Raw genomic sequence first — 22150 nt, 5'->3', positions numbered from 1 at the left:
CCGCCGGCGCGCCGCGAGGCGGGGTCGTTGGCCCCGCCCCCTGCATTAGCCCCGCCCCTCACGGTCGGACCGGGTGCTGATTGGTCGGGGCTGGCGGGGGCGGTGCGGACGTGGGCGGGGCCGAGCCGGGGCCATGGCTGCGCCGGGCGCTGCGCGGCCCCGCAAGGTGCGTGCGGGCCGGGGGGAACGGGTGGGGCCGGTTCTTGTTCGGGGCCTCCTCGCCAGGGCCCGGGTGTGCTCGGAGGGGGTGAGGGGGCATCGGGGAATCCTTCCTGCCGTCCGTGTAACGACTCCTGCGCGAGGTCGGGCCTGCCGAGGCCGGCTGGCACCGCAGCCACCTGACGGTGGTCCTGAGGCACTGTGTGCGGGTCTGGGCCTGTCTCTGCCCGAGAGACGTGGAGCTCCTAGAGAGGCTCCAGGGGCTGTGGGTGTTGAGCCTCGGGAGGAGATGGCTGAGAGCGGACCTTCCCGATGTGTATGAATAAAGGGGGGTGTCGGAGGATGGAGCCAGGCTCTGCTCGGTGAGGCCGAGCAGTAAGACACAATAGGCGGTGGGCAGAAACCGATGCACACGGAGTTCTACCTGAACACGAGGAAGAACAGATTGTCCAGAGAGGGTGTGGAGTTTCCCTCACTGGAGATATTCAGGAACAGGTCAGGATGCAGACCTCTGCCATGTGCTCTGGGATGGCCCTGCTTGAGCCACTGTGGTCCCTTCCAGCCTCACCCATGCTGTGATTCTGTGACTGTGTTTCAGTGCTGTGTGCTCTGGCCATAGATGATTCTTAAAATCCCCACAGTTCAGGTCTGTATTTATCAAGCATGGTTTCTATTTGAAAAACATTTGTACATGAGCTCTTGGAGAGCCCTTAAGTGTCCGTGTCTGTAGAATGCTGTGAAAATTGACAAAGCATCCTGCTGTCAAGGTATGTTTTGTGAAATGAAACCCACAGGTCTCAGGCTCTACTGGCAGCAGTTGCCCCCTTGACTTGTGAGCTGTAACTTCCCTTGAACTGATGTCCCTTGAACCTTGGCAAAAGTTCTTGGAAGTGGTGGGCAATAGTAGTCTTGAAGTGCTGTGAAAATACTTTGTGCAAATCAAAGTGTATTTCTGTAATCAACAGGCTCTGTCTTCTGGAAGGCTGTCAGGAGCAGTTAAACTAACAAATGGAAGAAATCGGTAAGACCTTTTTTCCTAATATGTTTAAAATTGAGTGTATTTGTGAGCATTTGGGAGCCTTATACTTGTCATGCCTGACAATTGAACTAAAAATCCTTGTATATATATATATAAAACATTTTAAGCTGAAAGGTTCTAAGTACCCCATGATCAGAGAGGCACAAACTGAATAGAAATTTTACGTATAAAAATACAGATTTCACTCTGCATGTTTTATTTATGAAAGACTGAATTTATGTAATTACTAGCTATATGTAAGACTGTTGAGTGGAGACTGAATTCTTCTTTGACATAAGCTGTTATTATCTGCTTAACATGTTTGTTGCAGCCATGCAAAGTTTTCAGAAAGAGAAGGTTATTTTGTTTCATGACAAAATTAATACTCTTCTGCTTGCTATTACTGAATGAAAGTAAGGATGGTTTTTTTACTTTGTTTCCCATTAAGGAGGTGGTATAAACAGTAAATTTCAATTTTTTAGGTTTGGTTTAAGGAAAGAATGCCAATCTGATGCAGAATTCTGTTCCACTGAATCTGACAATCAGGTAATTAAGTGGCTCTTTAACACAGTCATCCCTGTTATCTAAAGAGAAGGGAACTTGGAATACCTTGAGTAGCAGAAGAAAGCCAGATTAATTTAGCTCCTGATTAATTTGCATTAATAACCTGAAATTGCTCCTCCAAGGCAAGCAAGAGTGTCTGTACTGCATCTTGCAGATAGGAGCAAATGGGCTTTGTGTGCAGTGTTTGGCTCTGACAGATCTCCTCAAGGCACAGGATACATTTTGCAAACACAGATAAGCTGCTTATGGACAAGGACTGGCCCTTACAGAAGAACAGCTGCCCTTGTTAGGTTTTTGTGCTGAAAAGAAGTAGCACTGAGTGAGTGCTGCAGTACTGGTTTTGTGTAATCCTGAGCCAGTTGTCTCCAAAATACAATTAGGCTGTAGATAATTGTTTAACTGTACGTGGGACTAAGAATAAAAAACATACATGTAATTAATGTAAAATCCAGCAAATGGACATGGATGCAACAGTGCAATTTAGTTATTTTGCAGAATCTGTGTGTTTGCAAACTTCCATGTAATTAACATGGAATTTAATTTAATTTCATGTAAATGGGCAATGATACATTTTTTTAGTTATGAGTTGTTCTTTGTCAGGTGGCAGATTGGGGTACACAGCTCTAAAACAGCATCTTGGTTTACTGAAAGAAAACAGTGGTACTCATTTACTGACTGCAGTGCTCTTTGTGCAGGTTGATACTATTCAGAATGGACTTGACCATTGTGCAACTTTACTGAAGAATATCTTAAAAAAGGAAGCTACAGGTTGTACCTATTGAAAGCACAAGTTATGTTTTTAGGTTTTGTAATAGCCTCTTGATTTGTTTTGTTGAGCCCTTTTTCTTTCAATTAATACTAGGAAGGGAGACTGTCAATAAACAACCTGGGAAAACAGCTACCTGCAAATTTACTTCCAAGCCTTTTCTAACCAAAGGAAATACCTCCAAGAAGAAAGGGTTGAAAAGAGTCAATACTCCTGCCCCTGTCCAAAAAGAAATTGGTAAGTGGGCTTTCTTAGGCTTGATTTAATTTTTTTTTATTCAAGCAACATTGAAAGATTTCTCAGCTTAGTGAGATTCAGTGAGGCTTCAAATAATAGTTGCCATTTGTCACAGGTTCATCCAGAGTGGGATCCACAAAATAATGTATTATTTCCTTTCAGAAACCTTAAATGTTTACTAAACAATTAGTGAAGTTCACAAGTGTTTGAACTTCAAGTACAAGGAAGAAAGTTGAGTTTTTTTACAAGTACCAACATCATCAGGTTTATCTGGTAGGAAGTATGGAGGAGACTGATAATACCCTTTCCCTATGTCTCTTGGATAGGAAGCATTGCAGTGCTTGGTCTCAATTTAGGATCCACAGCTAGAAACTGGTCTGAAGTTCAGTGTCCAGCCTGGCTTTTCTGAAAGAAGGATTTGTGGAAATAGGGAAGTGGGGCTAGAAACAAGACCTCAAATGGTTTAGTGGCCAAATTACTTGAATGGAAAGATAGGTGGAGTGCTGTCAGCTGAGTTGCTCCCAGGGGAAGTATTTCATTTATTATCATTTCTGCCTCTCTGCACCCTGTTGCTGCTGTGCAATTTCTAATCCTATAGGTGAGTGGGGCCTGTAGTCAGCTGTGTAGCAGAATGCCCTTTGGGAACTGTAGGAAGTGAACATGTAGCTGATAATCTTCCCAGCACTGTAAAATTACAGAGTTTTAATTATACCTAAGCAGAGATTTTAAGAATTGTATTTTAGAACTGACCTTCTGTAGGATTAAGTCCCTGTACTCCCTTCAAGGGCAGCTGCCTGTCCAACTGGTTAAGGTTGCTCTACCTGGAAGAAAAAAAATTATGGATTCATTTGCTGGAGAATCAAAATCTGACTGGAATCCTGGGCCATAGGATCTTTGTTTCTGTTTTCAAGAGAGTCTTCCAGAATCTGCCAGACAATACAATGGGTTTGTGTAGATCAAGAAGACAGGCAACTTCAGCTGGAGTTCTTTGTTCTTTCTTTCTCTACAGTGCCAATATTAAATAGAAAAATTGCCTCATCTACCACACTTCCTACTGAGAAGGAACTTTCCAGTGCAGCAGAGAATCAGATGGTTCAATCAATTCATGTGCCTTGCAATGAACACTCTCCTGGGGTGTATCAGAAACTGTATGAGCATGTGCAAACCCAGATGTCTCTGATAACTGGCCAGCCCACACAGAAGAGTAATGAAATTCCTGCTGTAACTCCTTGTCCTACCTCGAACCAGGGTTAGTGGATGTATTAATGTAGAGTTGACTATTTAAATGCTTGAGTTTTTCCCACACAGCCCTGATCTATGAGTGTTGTTTTGTTTTAGGATGTCAAAATGTTACAGCTTTGAATTACCAGTTACCTACCTCCACATCAGCACGGTCCCTGCAGCATTCAGCTAATCCTTTATCCACTCATTCTGTAAGTAAAGGTTTGATTCTCACTATCAATAAACACTGAATTAGCACTGCCTATTTATTTATATGTTTCCTTGTGTCAGTTTTCCTAATAATTTTCCTTTTAAAAAATTGTGTATTTCAAACTGTAGTGATGCATAGAGAAAACACTGCTGTTCAAAACACATTTTATGCAGACACCAAAAAATGAAATTAGGGGCATTTCAGCTGGCTGCTTGCTTCTACCTGGGGAATTCTGTAATGGACAGCAAACACAGAAAGTGCAGGAAATTATTGATTACTATTAATTGCATTCTCAGTAATGCACACTAGGGTCATTAACCAACTCCTGAGAAAAGAACTCATATATCATATGGAGGTCTCCCTGCCAATGGTCAAGGCAATTATTTCTTCAGACATTATCTTAGAGGCACATGTTAAAAAGCCTGTGTATTTCAGGGTATAGAATAGAGGTGATGGAGAATACCAGCTTCCACCTCAGGAAATGTGGCAAAGGGCTTGAATCCACCTTGAATGTGTAAGACTGTAGACTTACCTTCCATCTGCAGGCAGATGAGCAAGGTGAGGACTTTGACTTTAAAGTTCATCTACTTAAAATACTGAAAAGTAACAGTGTTGTGCATTATATTTATTTTCTTCCCTGTTCTGCTTGGATTCAAGAAACTACTGATTTTTTTTTCATTACAGAACAGTTGTAAAAGAACTGTTTTAATGTTGCCAATAACATTTAAGATAAAGGTAATCTAAATCAGACTTGCATTTTAAGTGCTCCTTATTATACAGGAAAATTATTCCATTATTAATTTGTAGTTGTTCTTATAATTAGCAAAGAATGAACAAGTCTTCATTGAGTCAGATAAGGGTGGTGCTGTTTGTTGTTTTTTTCCCTAAGGATTAAAAATCATGTTAATTTTTTGTTTAATTAGAATATTTTTATGCAGGGTGGTCCTGTAGAGAGTGCCAATGAATGTGTTCCGGAGATGGGAGGACCTGCGGTTTGCCCAGTGGTTGCTGCTGCTGCTGCACAAATACAGTCTGGAACTGCTCCACCTGGTGTGATCCCTTGTACAGCACCTGGAGCATCAACCCCTTCAGTGCCTGCTTTGATCCCAACATCCTCTGCCAGAGAGATGGCCCCAAGCCAAGAGCAGCAGATGAAAGAAGCAGATGTGATGTGGTGCATACAAGCCCTGTTACAATCCAATGAAATCCTGAATGGCAGGACTGAACAGAGGGGCCATCACCACTGTCCAGCAAAACATGATGGCTCATGTGACACAGAGGAGGATACTTCTGAAGAGCACAGTGAGGACATGGTCAGTGAAGAAGATGAATTGACTGTACTTGACGTGTCTCCAGTGAAAGATACAAGCTGTAAGACAAGTTATGTGAGGAAAGTTCTAAAATCTAGAAAGGAAAGTCCAGAAGAAACAGCCCATAAAGTTAGGACTATAAAGCATCTTATGGGTGAGCTCAGAGCGCTGGTAATAGATCAAGGTGAGAACATTTTCATTGTGCAGTAGAGTCATTACATACAAATAACACAAGAGCTCGATGAAAGGAGTGAGCACTTCAGTTTCTGGAAGTTGTATGTGTCAGATAATGTTTGACATCTTACTGTGGTTTTTCACAAGTGTAAATCCTTCAGGATTCACTCTGGATAAGTATTAATTTATTTTTGTAATATTTTAATATTATCATGTCAGCACGATAAAGGTTGTTTCGTATAGAGAGCTTTCCCCAGGAAGTTTCCTGGTGTGGACGGATTGCAGTAGCAGTCCCACCAAGGCTGGTTGGAGAGATGGTGAGTTGTGTTTTACTGAGGATATGAAGCATAGTTTTCATACTCAAGCTTAACAACTTTAAATAAATAGAGTTAAAGATGAAGTTTTCTTGGAGGGAAAAAAACCCTGATACTATTAAATCACTTTGCAGATTGCTTAATCACATGTAAAACTCTAGTTATATTACAGATTTATAGGTTTATGGAGTCTCTTTTTTCCCTCACTTCTTGCAGGTGACTCAGAAATGCTGAGGTTGATGAGTGAAATAGAAGACTCTGTATCATTGCTGCCAGCTGTAGTGGGAAGTACAAATATCCAAGCTGAAATAGCTCTGGCTTTGCAGCCTCTGCGGAGTGAAAATGCCCAGCTGCGCAGGTGGGGAGCTTTGTGAGCCTGTGCTTACTGCAGCTGCATCTAAAGCATCTTTAACTGGTCTGGCTAAAATTGCCTTTGTTAAGGCTCTTCCCTTCTTGTCTGCAATATTTATGAATTAGAAAGCATGCTGGTAAGGCCATATATTCTAAAAAGCAATAATTAACACAGCATGACTTTGGTATATTAGTAGCATGGGTTACCTCAATGCATCACTCTAAAAACTGCACTATCAAGATAGTTAGCCTGCTCATATTCTTTTTGTAGTTTATTCTCAAATGCAGAAGTGTCTCTCATGTCAGGGGGTTTTCACATAACTGGATAGCATTTACATCAGATTTACTTCAGATATTTACCAGATACTCGGAAAGGATATTTTGTGTTGAAGAAGTACCAGAATGTAAGAAGGTGTTATTAAGACTTCTTTATATTTCTGAAATATTCCCTGGCATTTAATTCTCAAAAGCAACTTCTCACCAAACTAATTTACAGTGCAGTCCTTCTGAGTGTATTCTAATATTACTGAACTTGTGCTTTTTCACAATTTGCATTTAGGAGACTAAGAATACTAAACCAGCAACTTAGGGAACAAGAAAGCAGTGAGAAGACATCTGGACAGAGCTGCAGCTATGAATGTAAAGTACCAATAATGTTGCTTGATAGGGGCATATTTTTTAAATCTTTATTACAAAAGATACTTTTATTTATATATCTGTAGTTTTATACATATGTATGTATTTTGGCCTTTAGTAATAGCTGAACTAAGTGGGTCTAATGCTGCAACTGCATTTGCATGGACTGTTGGGCTTCTTTGGACTCCACATAGTAGGATTTGGCTCTTCAGCTGCCAAGCAGGTTATTTTTCCTTATGTACCTCTTAAAATGAAGATGATTGATTAAATAATTAAGAAGAAAGCTTGAGCTTTATCTTGCTGCAAAAAAAAAAAACAAAAACAAACCCAAAACCCTTCTATCTGTAACCAAAATTCATCTATTCATATTACCAAGATTATTTAAAAACTTAGTTTGGTTTAGAAATTCAAGCTACCACACAAAACACATAAACATTTTATGTTTTACTTTTGGTAGTGGTCTCTTTGCAGTCCTTGAATATAATGCTCCAGAGTCAATTAAAAGAATCGCAGAAAGGCCTTGATTCACTGCAGGCTAAAAATGAGGAACTACTGAAAATAATAGAAAGTCAGAAAGAAGAAAATAAACATCTTGGAAAAGGTATTCAAGATAAAGAAGAAGAATTGCTAGAAAACAAACAGCATTATGACATTCATTCCACCAAGCTAAAGATTGGTGCGTGTTTTCAATTTGGTTATTCTTTGTTTAGCATTTTAAAAGTTAAATGAAATAATTATGTAAGTTCTTGTTGGCATTTCAGAAGTGGAAGAGGCATTAGGAACTGTGAAGAGCCTTCAGTTTAAGCTGGAAGCTTCAGAGAAAGAAAATAAGATTTTGGGCATAACATTACGTCAGCGTGATGCAGAAGTTAAGAGATTGAGGGAATTAACCAGGTACTATTGGCTAAGTTTTTTGGTTTTTTGTTTTTTTTGGGTTTTTTTGACCTCCTGGCATTGTTTTTCTTTCTTATTCCTTGAGGTTTTGGGGTTTTTTTTTTTCATCCTGTGGATTATTGTACTCTTAGTATCTTGGTGGTAAGAGGTCTCATAAACTAAAACTTCTTCTTGCAGTTCTTTTGGTTACAATGCTGCTATAATTTTGTTTTAAAACAGAGTTGTCATATTCCGTGACTTGAGTTCTGTGGTAAAGTAAAATACTATCTGCCATAACTTATGTGAAGTCTTAACTCCTAATAGCAGATCTGCCAGTAAGAACTATTGCTCTGAATTTACTTCATCTTGCTCTTTTATGCTGAAAATAGTGGCAGGCTGGGAGAAACAAATAGCTTTTTGCAGATGCATAGCGGTGTGTATATAATTGCTTTGGATATGTCTTGAAGAGGAAACAAAGCTTTTGTCTGTCATGTTTATAGTTGGGACTGATTGAAACAGCAGAATATTTTGAATAGACAATTCAAATTCTTCAGGAGAATGTTAGACACTTCTGTGACTGCTGTGCTGACCACCAGGTGGTGGTAGAATGATGTCACATTACACGTGTGTGTGTATGCCAGAGACATAAACATCTAAACGTTCATCTCTTCTGATGGAAAAAGCAGAAAGATAGAAGAATTCTTTATTTTATTATGTTTTGGGTTTTTTTTATTTCGATGCAATGGGAAGAATTATTTAGAAAACCTTTCTTAGTGATTTTGGTAACTGCTTCTATCTGCTTTGTAACAGTTTCTTGGCATTGATTTATTTCATCTTGTGCTGCTCAAAGCATGTACACCAGGAATAATCTGGAGAGCTTCATTGGGTTGTGCCATTTTTGTTACTTTTTAGCTACAGTGAGCTGAAGAAGAATTCAAAAAACTTGGAATTGGTTCACATTTGTACTGCATTTTATAACACTGTCTAGAAAGTGCACTGCAGCTTTGCCACAGCCCGATAAATCTAATGTTTTGTTTCTATAGAAAAGTTTATAACTAATATTTTTTAGTGACTGATTTTGAATCTGTTTGGTTGATTTTACCCTTACAGAACTTTGCAGGGCAGCATGGCCAAGCTTCTGTCTGACCTCACAGGGGACAATGTCAGACCCAAACCTGAAAAAGCTCTCTCAAAGTCTCTTTTGGAAGACCATGAAAAGCAGATGCAACCTGAGCTGTTCCCTGGGAGTACTTCAGTAATGACTTACCTTAAAACATTGGAAATGGATCATATTTTAATAGATACAGATCTTCAATTCCCAAATAAAATTGGAGAAGTAGAAATGCAAAATATGTCCTATGAAAAGTTTGCTGCTGAAGGAAGTAAAATTAACAGTACATTCACAGAAGAACGAACTTCAGCTCCCAAAGGACCACCAGCTCCATTGAAGCAAGATGCAGAAACAGGGAGTGATTCTGGAACTTTACTAGATGATCAAACCAAGTTGGATGAGACAATTTATATTCCACTAACTAGCAGTGCCTCTAAAAAACAGCAGTCAGTCTCTGGAAGAAGCAGTGTGCTACCCCAGAGCAGAGGGGCTTGTCAGAGGCTGGATTACCACTGTGAGTTTCCAAGCTCTGTGCAGCAGTATGGATGTGAGGATCCAGCTCTACTGAATAAATTAAATGCTGGATACAGTGTGAAAAACAGTGTGGAAAACACGCTTGAAGTTACGGGGGATAAAGCAAAGCCAGAAGGAGACAAAGTCCAAGTGAGACCAAGAAGCATTCCAAGTGGGGCTGCAAAAGATTTCATGGATAAACCAGACCAGCCTCAGCCTGGTCCATACCCTCATTCATCGATGCCATTTCCAACAGGGATTTCTCAAAAAACAGGCAGTAAAGCAGCTGATTTTAGTTGCATTTCATTTGATGATTTCTCAGGGAGGTCTGACTGGAGTGCATCTTCTTTCTCAACATTTACTTCTCGAGATGAAGAAGACTTTAAAAATAGCTTAGCAGCCTTGGATGCCAACATAGCCAGGTTACAAAGGACTCTGCAGAGTAACATTAGGAAACAATGAGTATGAGAAAGCAAAATGGGCTATAGCTATTTGGATTATTTTTTTCTGAAGTATATTAAGTATGGTACTGATATGTATATTTGTATACAACTTGTATTAACAACTTGTTCCTAGCTGTTTCAATTATGGATAGAATTTGTTCCTCATTAGGCTGTGGTGCTGTTCCCCTTGATGTGTACAACTTGAAATAACTGGCTTTTTATATAAAATAGAAATGGCTTTTTTAATTAGGACTTTGTTTTATACTCTTTACTTGCAAAATTAAATGTACTTGTTTACTTGTGGGTTTTTTTCCTTCCCCAAAGAACTATTGTAAGGTGCTGTACATGAGCAAGAGGTTCCACAGGTAGAGGCCAAGGAGGAGCTAGTTACAGAGCAGTTCTGCAGGAATGCTAAGAGTTACAGTTGTTAAGTCAGGATCATTCTATTCCAAAAACAAAGGCAACCATCAATATGGGATTTTTAGTGTTTGATATGTCCTATGAAATATATGAAGCAATCTTTTTTTACTCACCACTGATAAAACTATTTTCTCTTTGGAGCACTGTACTCGAAAAAAGAAGTTGATGGAGTGTCCAGACAAGGGCAAGAAAAAGATCATCGAAGTTCCATTGCTTTCTACAATTCTGTTAGAATCTAGAAAAGCAGAGCATGCTTTTCACAAATGTTTGCTTTTTATCTAAAGTAAAAGAGAATAGTAGTACTGGTGGATAAACGCAGAGCAGAAACATGCTGAGGAACAGAAGCAGCAGAGCTGACACAGAGGAGACAAATGAGCCTTTAGCTGAAAGCTGGCCAGTCAGTACAGTTAGGAAAGCACCAGAATATACAGCCTGAGGAAGGCAGGGAAATTCTAGAGTTGTTGAGGTGTCAAAGCATCTCTTGGACATTAATACAGAGAGTCTGGACAGAATCACCCAAATTTGCTCTCACAGGAATGGGAATGGAGCAGAGAATGATTCCAGTCTGCTGTTCTCACTGACAGGCTTTTCCACATCTCAGTCTCAAGAATATGCATAATGTAAGTGTTTAAGTTACAGGTAGAGGAAGGTACCATTGTTACCATTCTGTGCCTCTTATAGTCTCAGCAATGCTTCAGAGCTGTTTTTCAGGGAAAATACCTTTAGAAAAGGAACAGCAGTATAAAGACCTGAGTTTAAGACTGCTTTTTCTGCAGAATTGCCTATTATTTTTTTTCCTAGAAAACGTTGTCCTTCCTGGCACTCTTTTGTTGTCTGTTTCTATGCAGGAGAAAAATCCCTCATGGTTATCTGCTGTGGTGGACACATTTTAAAGTTAGGACACTGTCCATGCATTGTGCTGGGGAGCAGCTTTGTGATTATTTTAGTTACTGGTAACTGAGTCATAGAAAGGTATGAAGAGAACACACACTACAGAAGATGCCAACTGGCACTCCTGCTTTGAAAAAGGAAAGTTAGACTAAATAGTGACTTCAGTCATTTAGAATGCTTTTAAGGCTTGGCCTGGATTTCTCAGTATTCTCCATACTTGTGCTTAGATTCAAAATAAGGTTGATAGTATGAAAGTGAACAGGTTTTAATTAAGTATTTACAAGCAGTTTCAGTGTAGAAGCTAAGAAAGTTTTAAACATTTATGATGTGGGCTAAAGATTAGCTACAATAATTTCTAATCTTTAGAACCCACAAGAAACCTGAAAAAAGATGGAAAGAATATTCACTAGTAGACAATTCATTCATTTTTCTCCTTGCAGCTAAGACTTTCTCCATTTGAAGGAGGGTATTCTTCCTGACCAAAGCTAATTGCAGTGTGGTAAGGCAGTTGTGGTGTCAGGTTGCCCAAGCATGTTGCTCGTGTTTTGAGAGAACTGACATTCACTTCTACCTCAGTGGACAAAGACATTTCACCATCTTACTTGTTTCCTGTTTGCCTTCACAAAGTCAGATCTATGGAAGCAGGAGATAACTACTGGAAAACACTCTAAGGCATAATGACACAGGAGCAGGTTTGAAATGTGTGTCTGCTTCCAAGGAGGAGAAACACAGAAGAAGAGAAATATAAAATTTCTCATATATGGGCATTATAAATGTGCATTGTTATATGTTCAGCTGCTGTGAAATACCTCTTCTGTTGTAGGGATTGACTGAACAGCTCAAAGTGCAACATCAGTGATCATGATTATGATTATATTATGATCATGATTAGATACTACCAAAAAAATCTTCACTATGATGCTGGTGAGGCACTGGAGGAGGTTTCCCCCAAAAGTTGTGGTTGCCCCATCCCTGGAAGTATTTGAGGCCAGGCTGAACAGGCTGTTCTAGGCTTTGAACAACCTGCTCTTGGGGCACATGTCCCTGCCTAGGGTAGGATGTTTTCCATCCCTTCCAGGCTAAACCATTCCATGATGTTACATAACCTCATCTAGGTTTTTCTTGTGAACACAGAAGTTACAAGAGTTTCATTTTGACAAATCATATTCTGTGAAGTTGACATCTGCATCTTCCAGTGATATGGAAAGAAAAGGATCTCTTAAAACATGTCATCAAGCTCTTTCCCCTTATGAACCCTTTCTCTTGTGGAACATAGAAAAGACTGGGCAATACTCGAGTACCTGAGTTTAACACACATATAATTCTGTGCTCTGATTTCTTGAGCAAGGAGTGCCTATAATCCAGTGTCCCATTCCAAGAACTCGGGAATGGTAGTGACTCCCTGCTAACACAAAAGATTGCTGTCTTACTACTGTGTCCAATTCCATCAAAAACTTCTTAAGGAACAAAAGCTGCCTTATTTGCTGAAGTAAAGCCAGTATTGCATCTGTGTGCGCTAACAAGTTACCTGGGACACCAGTAGAGGTCAAGTGGCAACATCATTCACTTACCTATGGAAGGGAGATTTTAGATTTCAGTATTTCACAAAATATGTAAGAAAAAAAATCTGAACAAAGCAGGAATTGCTGCTGTTCCCTCAAGTACCTTTCTTAAGTTTCTGACTTAATGCAGGCATTCTTAACAAGGGTGATTTTTTTCCTTAGAAAGGAAATATTTCCTTTGTTAGATCAGAGAAGCAGGCTAAGGCAAAAGGAAAAAAACAAATGTCATAGGTTTAGTCACGTCAGTGGTCCCCAAATAGTGCAGATGACTATTCAGGTTTGGTCAGCCAGGACAGGTCTGCACACCTGCCATAGCACCAGAATTTACCAGAAGAGATGAAGATGCCAAGTCAGTTTTGGGATATTAAAGTGGATATGACATAATTCAGTCCAAACACAGATTTAGCTCTAAACCATCCCAGGTAGATCAGACTACCCACATTAATTACCTGTTTCCAACTAAGCTCGGGCAGTTCTCAACTGGTTTTTCAAGATTAATGCAAATTGTGTTAGAGATAGTATCTGTCTTTCCGAAAATTCATGGAATTTCTTCTGTAATTTCCTTGCACAACAAGGTTCGGCAGTTGGTTCTCCTTCAGCCAGCTGCAGGGATATTCTGGAGTGTTCAGTTACACGAGTCAGGGGTTTTGCCTGCAGAGCCTTAGGTACAGAGCAATCAAGTAGGAGATGAGGTCTTATTGCTGATCTCACTTTAATCTCTGCTTTAAGGTGAAATCAAGAATCACTGTCACTTTCATGACTGTTCTTGCAATTTGAGCTGTAACCAGACAGGACCCTGGGGAGAACTTCCCCCCAGCCTTTGATTCGTATTGCAGTTGATCAAGTCTCTCTTCAGCATAAGCATAGGCTGAGTTTGTTTTTTTCTGAGAAATCTTTTTTGGTAGAGGAGAAAATAGTTTCTTTAGTCTCCAGATTTCTCTTAATCTGTGAAAATTGATTGTTTCTGTGTTCTTTAACAGCCTTGGGAAGTGTATTCACTATAGCTTTTTGCCTTTTACTGCAGTGAGGTAAAGGAGAAGGTGCCTCTCTGTAAGCAGTCCACACTGCTTTCCCTCCCATGGCTTGGTGGAAATGCCACAGTTACATGGAGATCTTTTTCAGGGATGAAATTGTATGTGAGCAAGATGTGTCAACCATGAAATTCAGATTTATTCAGAAACACAGATTCTGTGGTTGTACCTAAATGCATGATCAGTGGTTGTACTACTTGAAGACCAAACATCAAGCTGAACTGAAAGCCCAATGCTTTCACAGACATCTTCTGTTGATGAGGGCACAGAATGGAGAGAATCATCCAAAGGTTCTCCACTTGTCCTGGTGGCCCCATGCAAGACTGGAGTCACAGTGCACAGGCATGGAATGACCCCAGTCATGAAGTGACACCAGTAGTATTGCAAGTTCAGAGGCAGGGGCACATGCTGAAAATCTCCCTTTTGTATTCATGGAAATATCCATTACTGAAGTTTTTACACTGTGTTCCGAAAGTGTAAAATCAGTGCTTCACTGACTGCAAAAAGAGCAGCTTAAATGGCTCAAAGTGTAGTGGCCATCTGTGTTACAGCTAACATTATGTGGTTTATAGGCCCTTTAGGCATTTGAATGTCTGAAGACCACTTAGAAGTATTATTCCTTTTAAGACTTCTGGTTTTGTCCAAGCCCATGATGAATTCTGGCTTTTTCTCTGTTGCAATCATGAAGCCAAAACATATATTTTCTTACTGCCTCCTCCCAGATTCTATTCTGTATTTAGAAGCTAGCAGTGATGGTTTTGGACTTGCAATTATGATATTAAGCTAAGTGTAAAATATTTTTCTTGGCATAACCTAGAATATAAATAACTTTAACATCAGTTTCTGGTTCTCTTCCAGTTAGTCTCAGTGGTAAGATCATCCCAACATCACCTTTGCTCCAGCACCCCCATTCCATGAAACACAAGCAAACCTGGGCCAAGTACTCTGCTCTACTCCCCAAGGGTTCAGACAGACAACACTGGGAAGATGTTTCCATATATTCCCTGATCCTTCATCCCCCTTCCCTCCCAATCTGCAGAGGTGCAGCAGTTCACCATAACACTGAGCTCTCTCCAGCACAAGTGTTGCCTCCAACCAAAGTTTCATTTCCAAAGAGTTTTCAGCATGGTATTTTTATGTCCCACACAGGCCCCTGGGCAAGAACATGACATTCAAGGACTACTGATTTTCACCTTCCCTCTGTAACACCGAACACATGGGAATGTTGACACCTTGTCCATCTTTTAAACCATAACCCTCAGTGTGGGAGAGCAGTGGAGCCACCCTGTAAGCACTGAAACAAGAGTTTAAGTGACTAATAGCAGTCATTGGCTGAGAAACAAGAGGCTCAGATCAGACATTTAAGTGAATTTTTTCAAAAGTACTCTCTATTTTTATTTTAAAAACACTATCATCAATCCAGTTTGCTCAGGGTATCATATGCTGTTCAAGCTTCCTACTTCTTCCCAGGAGCGTCCCTGAAAGGGTCCTGCAATCACTGCTGTGCTGTTAGGAAGCCCCTGGGAGTCACAACCAACCTTCCCTCTGCAAGTGGTAATCACACCTGCAATCACAATGTCACAACCCTGCCCATTCATACCCTGTGTTGGGTGAACACACATCAAATACTCCTTCCCATGCTATCGCTGTCTTTACTCCACTTTTGCCATCATAATCCAGCCCTAATCCTTACAAAAGGGTTAAGAGCATCCCCTGGGAAATCACTGCTCCAAGAACCAAGCTCAGAGCGCAGTCGCTGCAGCAGAGTTCTCTCCCAGCAGCTGGCTCTGGAAAGAGCAGGAATCATCACCACAAACCCACGGAGAAGACTCAGACACCACTCATTCCTGCAGGCCGGCTCAGTCTGTGTATGGCAGAGCTGCTATTGTTGGTGCTACTTAGGAAATATTCCAGGGACTCTGTAATTGTTTATGCTCAGATTCTTTTATCAATGCTTAATTAGCTGCAGTTACAACACATGTTCACCATTAATATTTTAAATTACTGAGATGTTTGCTGAATCTATTCTGATGGCCTTCTTGGAAACTTCCACCAAAGGTTCCAAAAGTGACAGGACGTAGTCCTGTGCCTGCAGTACTCGGTGCCTTCTTGCTGAAGGGTCTTCAGGCATGATCTTGAGTGATATCTACATTTCATGCCCACGACAGTATAAAAGGGGCCATTTCTAAAAGTTATCTGAAGCTGGTTTTCTTCCTTTGTAAACAGCTCTGGGCATTTCTAAACCACTGTTTTCCTCGGCTACAACAAAAGCTGTTGTCATCCAGCCATGCTACAGAAAGTGGTTGCTTTGGATTTGGCCACATCTTCCAAATACACTGCTTCATCAGTCATTTCATCCCACAGAAGCCACAATTAGAAACATTTTGCTCCTAAATTCCAGCAACAACTTCTAAAAGCCTAGAAATTTCCCTCTAGTTGGCTCCTTCAGCTGGATCCCCTCTGCTGAAGTAACTGAGCAGCAGCTTTTTCACCTTATAAACAGGAACACTCAAAATGCACCCAAGGTCTGGTTTCCCTTTCACCGAGACCTGGGAGGACTGCAAATGAAAGTCATTTTAGAGTGCCTGGGTTTTGTTGAAAAATCGTTCAGGGCTCCAAAAATTAGCAAAAGAACCCTTCTCCTTTTGAAGTTTACTTTACAGGCTTGAGACAAGATTCATTACTTGAGTCACAAGGCTTGTAATTGATCATTCTCAGCCTGGGCTCAGACAGCCTGGCGGTGTAGTATGCCAAGTCACCAGGGATTTAATGTTTGTGGGTTTGCAGGGTTTTAAAGAAGTTATTCTGGCAGTTTAAGGGGACATTAACTAGTCTTGTTGCTCCCATCCACCTCTTGTGAGTATTGACAATTGAATCAAGGTTTCAATTAATGTGTTCCTTCTGTGCGTTATTACATTGAATAACACTGACAGACTGGGCTTTTCTCCTCTGGAGCAGTTTTGCATTTCTTGGTCTAATCTTTGTGGCTTTATGCTTATATATTAAAGCCTCTCCCTTCCTGCCATACTTCTTGAAATACCACATTGTATATGAGTCTGCTCCCATCTTCCTTCCAGTGCAACCCTTACCAGGATAGGACTCTTCCTTGGTTATCCACTGGAGAAAACAAACTCTTACCATAATGGAATCTGAATGTCTGTGGGTAGTTCATTATAAATCACAGATCTAATTTCCAGGGACCCTCCAAGCCAAGTTCCCTAAAAAATGCTTGTAAAAGTCTGCGTACTAGTAATCGATCTAAGTATCTCAGCTCTGAGCCTGTGAGGGAACTCTACATCTCAGTTTTAAGATCAGGACCTAATTATTATTCAGTCCTATCACTATTTAACAGAGAAACTAATAGCTGACAGGACATGTTAGCTAAGCTTGCTAATTCTGATCTTCCTACTCCATCCATAATTGATAATAAATTTCTATATTCTCAAATAAATTGTAATATTCTTTGGTTCCAATGTGTTCCCATTTTCCCATTTTCTAATTAGGCTGAGCAAGGAATTGCTGTTAAACTTCTTGCTAAACATTTTTCAGCAGGATTTTTCATAAGAGCTTTTCCCATATGTGATTATATTGTTTGCATGGCAGTGGAATTCTGTCAGCAACCTCCTACCTGAGCCTTGAATGTACCAAACACTTTTGGAAGAAATCATGCTTTTGTCCTATTTATCTTCCTTGCAAATAATTTCTATGTTTCAGTGAAAGCTTAAAAGAAACCCTAGATATCTGTAGAAGATGGAAACAGTGACTGTAACAACCCTGATCTCTCAGGAAATATTTCCACAGAAATTCAGCTGGAGCTATCCTGGCGTTCCTCCTTCACCACTGAGTTCTAATGCTGAACCTGCTGCTGGCATCATTAAACTGGATGTGCAGCTCTCCTGAAGAGCTCAGAGCACAGTGAAGTCTGTAAGTTTTGTGAGGCATACATACAGCAAAAACTTGCTTTGTTATATGACCTTTGGAGCTTTGTAGTTCTCCTGGTTAATTCTGATCATCTGGAGTCATTTAAGCACAATTGAGTGCTTTAAAGGTACAAGGCAAAATAGTGCTGCCCATCTTATCAGACAGACACATCTAGGAATAGCATTGCTTCCCTCATTTCTCAAGGAAAGGGCTTGGGCCCAACTTATTACAGTGACAATGAATGGCAGTGAAGATCAGACTGGGACTAAAACAGATGTGTGAGAGAGAGAGAGTGAGGGAGAGAGACAGAATCAAAGGAAACAGGCAGAAAATCTCTTTTGTAGATAAAAGAGGAAGAAACCTGCACAGTCGACAGCAGCAGACACCAGGCTGGTGACATTGTCCATCTTTCCACTTCCAGGATGACCGAGTTACTGGAACACCTGAAGGCCACCTTCACAGTTAGGTGTCCTCACAATTTATATTCTATCACTTTCGGGCTCCTCCTCTCCACTTTTATTTCCAAAAATCAGTTGCTAGACTGCCTTTGTTTTCAGTTTAAGCATGCCTGGACCTACAAAAGATTCCTGTTAGCTCTGGCAGGCAGAAGGTATGTTGTTTCTTTGGAAACATCAACTCTAATTAAAACAGTAGTGCAGATATAATGCCCTTGGGTGTCTCCAACCCAAGGCATATTTGGGATCATGGGAGCTGGGATAATTTCTCATCAAAGTGTAAAGGTCATTTTGAGGACTAGTGGCATCACCTCCAGTTTGCTCAGTTGTAAATAAATTTCCTTGAGGTTTCAGTTGATATTCCATAGTTCAGTACTGGCAGTCAAGCACTTGACATCCTTTGATACAATACACATCGATACAATTTCACAATCCTACTGTCCCTTTCTCATTACCCTCTCTCTGGACTGCACACATGCATAGACACATTAATAGCAGATGATGTTACATGCATTAAAATGCTAACATTTGCTATTCAGCTTTATTGAAGCCAAATTAATTCTGGACAAAGCTGATACCTCAGACAAAGATTATGTGTACAGAGGAAAGGGGCCTTCCAGTAGGCATTGTCCACCAAAATCCCCAGGCAGAGGTGTGTTAACAACAGTCAATCTGTCCATACTTAGGCTGTTTTCGAACTATAATGAAAGCATATATTTTTCTTTTTTCTAAGGATCTGGTTTTAGATCTCTTTGATTAATTGTTTTCAACCTATCATTACATTTGCCTTAATGAGATGCCCTTGCAGCCATATTTCCATGAATAACTAGTTCATTCATGGGCTCAATTCTTTAGAAATATAGCAAATTATTGGAAATGTTCTTGGAGAAAAAAGTCTCTTGCACTAAAAAAACTGTTAGAGCTTTAATTTCAAGTTTTATTGCAAATGATTTAGCACTTGAATGATGAACAGGAGTCTGATCTGAGTCTCAGACTCTAGCGCATTCTCTTAATTAATTATGGCCCTTTTTCTGTGCAGTCAACATCATTATTTCTATTGTTATGAGGCTAAAAGACTGAAAACTAGATTCTTGTTTTAGAAGATGAGGGATATGTATAGAGAAAAAATCCTGACAGTCTAGTACAAATAGGCAAAGAATATGTGTAATTAATTATTATTAGACCCTCTATTTAAAAGCAAGGAGGCTGAGATACAGAAAGCTGCCCAAATCAGATTACATTGTAAGACTGTGGTAAAGAAATTAAAACGCTTCTTGAGTGCCATAGCTGTGGCAAAAACATTTCCCTTTGATGTGACTAGGCTGCCTCTAATTTCCCATCTCCAGCTCACATGAGAGACACGTTTCTGTTCCTAATGAACCCGCGCTCTGGGATAAAAGCAATATGTGAAACATGCAAACACGTCAAACAGCTCCAGTTAAAAATTCAACTCTGGCAGGAAAACATACAGGCTGAGGGCTTTTCTGCAGTTTATTTTGGGAGTGGATTTTGGAGTCATTTTTTGGTTGTTTGTAACCCCAGCCTCTTGGATGTTTAGGAAGTAATGAATGCAGTATTCCAACTGAAGTGAGCATGGTTTCCAACTTACATGTGTGCAGAGAAAGACAGCTGGTAGGAAGCCTCTCCTTCAAGGGGTAAAATTGCAACTGACTTTTTTTAATGTACATGAAAGCATTGGGAATTGGAATGTCTGGAGACCAACACTTTCTATTCACATCTGGAAACATCTGTTCCTCTTCTATGCTTCTCACCCCTGTCTGGAAAGTGTAGCTGGTCAGAAAGGTTGTTCTTTCTGCTGAAACCCTCATCACTTCTGAGGTGCCCCATGAAGTACTAAATCAGCATCACTGGGGAGATAAGTCTGAGCAATAAGAATAAGGTAAGTCTGATTTAAGAATAACCAAGATGTACCAGAAATACATCTAGACTTTAAAAAACCTACACCCCACTCATAAAATTAAAATAAAATTATCAAGGTGTTTTTTGAGAGACACTTTCCGTGTAGAAGTTGGTAAGAAGTGTGGGAGGAACACTGACTCATCTCTTGCAGAGAGCAAACTGATAAACAGCCAGATATTACCAAAATTCATCTGGATCTCACTTTTCATGGCTTGTTTTTCTTCTTCTTTAAGGTAGACATTCTGCAATACTCCAATAGAAACAGCGATTCTGATGAAATGACACCAAAGATCTGGGGATGTAAGCAAGCTGTTCTTAGTACATGTTTGAAAATTCAGGAAAAGCTTGAAAGGTTTGTTGGAAAAATCTGCTGGTTATGATATTTCTGCTCCACTCTGCTCCTCTCCTTTATTCTGCAGTTCACCAAAAACATATTTAGCATTTTGAGCTGTCACAGCCATCAATCTTTAAATACTTCAAGCTCATTCAAAAGAACTGCTTTTGAAAATAATAATCAGAGTTGACATCTGCAGTGCAATGGCATCTTAGTCTGTTTTGGAGATCAGAGAGGCAAACTAGACACCTTTTTCCAGATTAAGTCTTGGAAAGGTCCTAGTCCTCTGCTTAACAACTAAATATTGCCTTCATGCTAAAGACAGTGGCACACATATACCTATGTATAGTTATACATGTACACCTGTAGAGGCAAAAATTTCCTACAGCCACAGCATAATTTTTAAAAGACTCTAATATTTTGTTAATCCTTATGATGGAATAAGAGAGCATGAGTCACAGCTTTCTGTATCCAAAGCACTTCCAGAAACAAAATCCACAAGTTGCACACTTTGAGCAGTCCTGGCAGGGATCTCTGCACTGGATGCCTTAATGAATGCCAGGTACAGAATACATACCCACAGCTGCTGTCCTTCCCAGCTAACAGCTTGTGCTGGAGCAGCATCAAAGCTGGCTGCAGGCATAACAAATGTATGCACCTGCACTGAGTAATTACTGAGCCTAATGCCAGTATGGATTAGCTTCAGTGCTCTTGTGAAAAAAGTATGGATTAGCTCACAGCATTCAGCTTGTTACAGCTGTCTTACTGCACATCCAGTTTTTATGGGCACTTATAAAGCAATATCCATCTACGTCCTCTTTTGATTTCTGATGATGGAGTCCTTCAGCTGTGACATTGGAGTGTACTTCAAAGCTACCCCTTTGTCTGCTTTTCTCCCTCTTTTTTCTTTTTCCATTTCAAACTCAGCATTAATTTGTAGGTTACTGCTTGTGTCCTGCGACCACACGTACACCTAATGTCTATTTCCAACTTTTATATATAATTTATTTTTTAATGTCTTTGTATGAATTTCTTCCTCATCATCTGGAACCAGTGGGAAGACTGGATATCCATAAAAAAACAGTTTAGACATTGCTTCTAAAAATCAAAATGGCTTTGACAACCTTTGCAGTGGGTACCCATCTAATGAGAACTCCATTTAGACACTCCTGACTTTTGATCAGTATTTTCCTCTCCTGAAATAAATCTGGGAATATAGACATGATGCTGCTACTTCTGTAGCCATTCTCTTGATCTGTCCCCAGAAATTATTCTTATTGTTAACTTGTAATTTCTTTTCTGTGAAAATGTACTAAAAATGAATTTCAGCTCTAATGCCCTGTCTGTCCTGTGTATGCCTGTTTTGTCTAGACTGTGAGCAATGAAAACCAGACACCATCTGAAATGTTAATTTACTTTATTAAGGAAATGAGACTTATATGATCTTGGTATCTGTCTGTATCCCTTTAATAGCTTTTGAACTCATTGCCTGATTTTGAGCTAATGTGACAGAAGAAGGGGCAGGGGGGGAACGGCAAGATAATTGACCTGCTACAGGTTTCAAGAAAATTAGGAGTTGTATAGAAGGGAGTGAGCTGTAAATGCCCTGAAAGCCTGCTGCAAGAATGCTCATGTAGGCTGAGATTATCCATACACTAAAGATCTCTTAAAAATTTCCCCTCTGCAGGAGAAAAAAACCCAACAAAACCCAAACA

At 40.1% G+C, this 22150-nt stretch overlaps 1 protein-coding gene across 13 annotated transcripts; it reads left to right on the top strand.

Moving 5' to 3' along the window:
- Positions 1-8: 8 nt before the first annotated feature.
- On the top strand, positions 9-21770 carry CCDC14 (coiled-coil domain containing 14). Of its 13 annotated transcripts, none has more exons than XM_086897860.1 (16): positions 9-166; positions 1125-1180; positions 1660-1723; positions 2437-2509; positions 2604-2744; positions 3754-3993; positions 4083-4177; positions 5115-5670; positions 6191-6332; positions 6885-6964; positions 7419-7637; positions 7723-7855; positions 8945-10941; positions 17520-17729; positions 18071-18192; positions 20339-21770. In XM_086897860.1, the coding sequence occupies exons 1-13, from the start codon at positions 134-136 to the stop codon at positions 9918-9920; spliced, it is 2808 nt and encodes a 935-aa protein (XP_086753986.1). In that variant the 5' UTR covers positions 9-133; the 3' UTR covers positions 9921-10941; positions 17520-17729; positions 18071-18192; positions 20339-21770. The 13 variants fall into 13 exon arrangements, with proteins under 13 accessions (XP_086753986.1, XP_086753985.1, XP_086753984.1 ...); XM_086897854.1 differs by having other exon boundaries at positions 21-166; positions 5100-5670; positions 17607-17729; positions 18071-18187; XM_086897851.1 differs by having other exon boundaries at positions 21-166; positions 5100-5670; positions 17607-17729.
- The last annotated feature ends 380 nt before the right edge of the window (positions 21771-22150 follow it).

Source organism: Cyanistes caeruleus, chromosome 7 (assembly GCF_971803275.1).
Source record: "Cyanistes caeruleus chromosome 7, bCyaCae1.hap1.1, whole genome shotgun sequence".
Lineage (NCBI taxonomy): Eukaryota > Metazoa > Chordata > Aves > Passeriformes > Paridae > Cyanistes > Cyanistes caeruleus.
This window is presented reverse-complemented; position numbering and strand designations above follow the sequence as displayed.

What these genes read in the sequence shown, in the direction of transcription:
- CCDC14 (XM_086897852.1), top strand. Translation starts at nt 134, where the DNA reads ATGGCTGCGCCGGGCGCTGCGCGGCCCCGCAAG. An exon ending in ATCCTTTATCCACTCATTCT is followed by an intron (nt 4,178 to 5,099) that starts GTAAGTAAAGGT and finishes TTGTTTAATTAG; the next exon opens with AATATTTTTATGCAGGGTGG. An exon ending in AGATTGAGGGAATTAACCAG is followed by an intron (nt 7,856 to 8,944) that starts GTACTATTGGCT and finishes TTACCCTTACAG; the next exon opens with AACTTTGCAGGGCAGCATGG.